Source organism: Aythya fuligula, chromosome 5, assembly GCF_009819795.1.
Source record: "Aythya fuligula isolate bAytFul2 chromosome 5, bAytFul2.pri, whole genome shotgun sequence".
NCBI lineage: Eukaryota > Metazoa > Chordata > Aves > Anseriformes > Anatidae > Aythya > Aythya fuligula.
Window position 1 is genome coordinate 11,621,576 of NC_045563.1, and position 4,262 is coordinate 11,625,837.

A 4,262-nucleotide genomic window follows, 5' to 3' on the forward strand; every position below is an offset into this window, starting at 1 on the left:
CTGGGCTCCGGGGCACCGGAGAGGGCGCGGAGCTTGGCGTCGGGGAGGCTGAGAGGCGTGCCGTCGGGGCTCGACGGGACTCATTGTCCTAAAAGGTCCAGGGGGACTCGTGGGTCCCTTGGGGGCCTCTCGGCCCCCGCCTCTCCAACGCGGGCTGCGAGCCCCCTGCCGAAGCTCGCTGGGGAGGAAAGCCCCGCCGGGGCCGCCCCGTCGTGCCACTGCCCTAAGGCACAACGGGAGGTGCCTGGCGGCTCCCGGGCGGCCTCGGCGGGGCTCTCAGGATGCTCTCCGCGCTCGCCATCACCTGGAGGCCAACTCCGGCTGCCCCCCGCTGCCTCTCCCTCTGGAAGCGCGGCCCCCGGGGGGCCGAGCCCCCAGCCCCTCTGCCCGAGCCCCTCAGGGCCGGTCCCGCCTGGCCGCAGGTGCGGTCGCGCCCGCTCCCAACCAGGGGGGAGGCACCGGCACCTCGGAGCCGCCTGCGCGCTCGCGACGGGGCGTCCTCGACGGGGCGGCTCACCCTGCTGGGGCGGCTTTCCCCCTCCGGAGTTTTGGCTGAGGTTCACTTGTTTTGGCCGAGGTTCACCTCTGCACCTTCGCTCTCCCTGGGCGCAACCCTGCGGGGCGGCTCAGAGGGGTGAGAGTGGGAGCGCGCAGTCCCCCGGGGGTGGGTTTTAGGGCCAGCGTCGTTCCCCCTCCCGCGGGAGCCCCGGAGGTGTGTTTTTCCCCTGGGGACCCTCATTGCCCCCCTTCTCCTTCGGGTCTTGCCGCAGCCCTGCTCGCCACCCCCAGCTGCGCATCCTCTCCCTCCTGCCGCTTCGCCTTCCCCTCCTCAGCCGCGAAGAGGACGCTACAAGGTAGGCAAAAGGGAAAGTGAATGTGGCGCTCTGGAGCGAGATAGAGAGAGACGGGCAAGGTTAGACGTGTATTTACTCAACCTTTATTATTTAAAAAAATTCATAAAAAAAAAGGTGAACGAACGTCTTACAAAACCCCCCCATAAATAGGACATTCCGTTCAGCTCTGGCTATTGGCAGTTCTAGCATTTGACAACATCAGACACGATTTCCTGGCATTAGAGAAACCCATTTCAAAATCGGTCATCACAAAGAAATACTAGAAATCCCAGTTAGCACTTGCTAGGCAGCACGGAGCACTTGTACACAACTTTTCAGACACACACCCGCGCACACACGCAGCTGGGAACAGATCCCGAAGGAAGAGAGCCTCCTTAAAAATTAGTAAACGCTTCTCCAAATAAAAGAAAAAAAAAAAAAAGAAGAGTTATTTACAAAACGCACATGGAAATACAGTATCGACAGAGCGTGGCTGGCAAATCAACATGATTTGAATAGAGAAAGGACTATGGCACATCTTGCTCGAAAGCTCGCACGGCAGCCTCCTTCGAGTGTCCCCGGGGAGGAGGGCTCCTGCCATCCGCGTCGCGGTGCCTTCTCCCTCGCCACCTCTCCTCCCGCCCTCCCCTCCCCTCTCCGCCTCTGCGCCTTTTGCCAGGTCCTTTTTACACTTGGATGACCACCGTGCTGGGGCTCTGGAGCCGGGTTTTGTATTGGTCTAGCCAGCTCCTCAGCTCCGAGATCTTGTAGCCCTCTGGTCCTCTGCCTCCCTGGTACATCACCTTCTCCTCCTGGATGATGTAGAGCCTCTCGAAGTAGGCACCGTAGGCGGCGCTGGAAGCATTGTCCATGGTGTCCACGGCCAGGGGGCAATCGGGCGCCCCTTCCCTCATCAGCTGAGCTGCCCGCAGCCTGTCCTGGAGGCACTGGTGCTTGGGGATGTTGTAGGCTGCGTCCGAGCTGACCCAGCCGTCGGAGGGGTGTGCTTCTTCGATGTACACCAGCAGGAAGTCGGCAATGTCCACGAAGTGCGCGGCCAGGCGCTGGAAGGACCGGAGGCGGGCCATGAACGGGGGTCAGGTGCAGCTGCCGAAGTTGAGGATGAGGGGTCTCTTGCCGCGGGCGAAGTCCAGGATGCGGAGCCTCTTCTGCCCGTCCAGCTGGATCACCTCGGGGTTGGGGGCCAAGGAGCCCACGTGCGCCGACTTGAAGAAGTCCAGCTTCTGCCCGTGCCACACGGCTTTCAGCGACTCCAGCGTGAACATGCGGTTGGAGTCGGACACGCAGACTGGGGGGTCGTCGGGGGGCGGCCCCTCGCTGGCTCTGGCCACCTCCTCCGCCGTGGGCATCAGCAGCATCTTCTTCCTAATGCACAGAAAATCCAGGAGCCAGAGCATCACGGCGGTGAGCAGGAAGCGGGGGAAGAGGAGGATGCAGGCGGCCGCCTGGGTGAGCAGCTGCAAGGTGTGAACGCCGAGGGAGTGGAGCATCGCCGCGGCTGGTGTTGCGGGGCGCCGGCTGCCCGGGGGCCCCCACGTACCCTGCTTGCCGGGGTCTGCGCGGCACGGCTGAGATCCCGCTTCTCTTTAAGCCCATTTTATAGTCAGGGATTTAAATGAAAAGTGACTCCACCTCCGGCCAGAACCCGCCCCTCTGGAACTTGAGCCTGGGGATTACCTACCCCTCCACTCTAATGACCTAAAAATACACAGACAAAGGGGGAGAGAGCCCCGGCGGGAGCTGCGAGGGGACGTGCAGCCGAGCAGGGAGCAGCCGCTATCAGGCCCCAGCAGAGAGTCCGCGATAGGGCACGGCCGGGGTTCCCGGCCGCAGATAGCGGCGGCCGCTCGCTGCCAGCCCCGCCAGGGACAATGCAACAGGCGCAGCCCGGGCCATCCCCCCGCCCCGACAGCGGGACCGGGGCCGCTCAGGAGCGGGGCCGAGGCAGCGCCGTCCCGGCGGCGCCCGCAGGTGACAGGGACGGGCCGCCCGCTCCGCGCCGCGTCCCTCCCCGCTCCTCAGCCCCTGGCCCGGGCACAGTCGTAACCGGGCACAGCCACACGCGGGCACGGCCACAAGCGGGCACAACCACAACCGGGCACCGGGGACACCGGGGCTCGAACCCGCGTCCCCGCCCGCGTCCTCCCGCGGCGGGGCGGGACGGGACGGGACGGGACGGACGGGGCGCACGGGACGGGACGGGACGGGGCGGGCGGCGGCCGCTGCCCCGGCCCCGCGGCGGGGCTCGGGGGGTGCCAGGTGGGCTCCGGCCGGCGGGCGCTGCCCCGCGGCGGAGGAGGGGCGGGCGGCGGGCGGCGCTGCGGCCGCTAAGGGGAGCTGTTGCCCGAGAAGCGGCGGCGGCCGTGCCGGTGCTGGTGGCGGCGGGGGGGGGGGGAACCGCCGGGCCCTGCCGCCCCCTCCCCCCCGGCCCCCGGGTGTCCGCTGCCCGGCGGGGCCGGCCGGGTGTGAAGGCGGGGCCGGGCCGTGCCGCGGGGAGGCCGTCGGGAGAGCTCGACGGCGGCCTGGATGGGGCCGGAGTAGCGTTCCCGGGGCTTCACTCCCGTCCCGTCCCGTCCCGTCCCGTCCCGTCCCGTCCTCTGGGCTTGTCCCCCGGAACCCCTCCCGTCGGCAGTAGGGACAGCTGAGCATGGCCCCCACTACGTCGCCCACTGCACCCAGGTGAGCTGGAAGCCTCGATGCCCCCCTGCAGCGACCCAGGAGGAGGCAGCAGTATTGTGTTGTGTTGTCCTGAGAAGTAGAAATCCCAGCCCCTCGCGTCATGGGCCTAGTGAAGTCCTCATGCAGAGGGGTGGCGAGGCACGTCGTGGGCAACGTCAGGTGGACCCGTGTGTCCTGTCCACGGAGCTGACACATGAATGCCAGTTTTAGGGTTGAGGGCTGTGTTACTGGCCGTTAAATACTTGCAGTACGCAGACGCGAGCACAGACTAGCTGCCTCCAGCCTTCTCCCGGGCAGGAGGAATTTATAGCCCATAAATTCCTTCTTGCTGGGCTAGATGGAGATCTGTACTAGAGGTATGTGGCTTAAATCTAGTTTGGTGTCTAGACACAATCCTAGGCAAAAACCGACATTTCTGTTCACAGCCTTGCCACTCCATTGATGCAGGGTTCCCAGCTTGTGGCATGAACATCATTTCCTCACCAGCTTCTTCAGAAAGGGCTGTTAGGGTTGCTCAAAAAGTCCAGTGCTGCCCTCTGCTATGCAGGTGTGACTCAGGCATCCAGAAACTGCTGTAGCAGTTTGCACAGGTGCCTGCTGCCTGGACCCTGGGGATGCACAACCAAAACATGCAATGTGCATATCAGAGCCCTGTTTCTGCATGTGGTCAATGCCAGGTATCTGGCTACAGATTCCTAGTGACTCACAGGACCTGCAACCTGCCCCGGG

At 64.8% G+C, this 4,262-nt stretch overlaps 1 protein-coding gene across 1 annotated transcript; it reads right to left on the reverse strand.

Moving 5' to 3' along the window:
• Positions 1-1,518: 1,518 nt before the first annotated feature.
• DIO3 (iodothyronine deiodinase 3) lies at positions 1,519-2,352 on the reverse strand. Its single transcript, XM_032189217.1, has one exon. It carries the CDS (start codon positions 2,342-2,344, stop codon positions 1,520-1,522), a length of 825 nt encoding a protein of 274 aa, XP_032045108.1. The 5' UTR covers positions 2,345-2,352; the 3' UTR covers position 1,519.
• Positions 2,353-4,262: the final 1,910 nt, after the last annotated feature.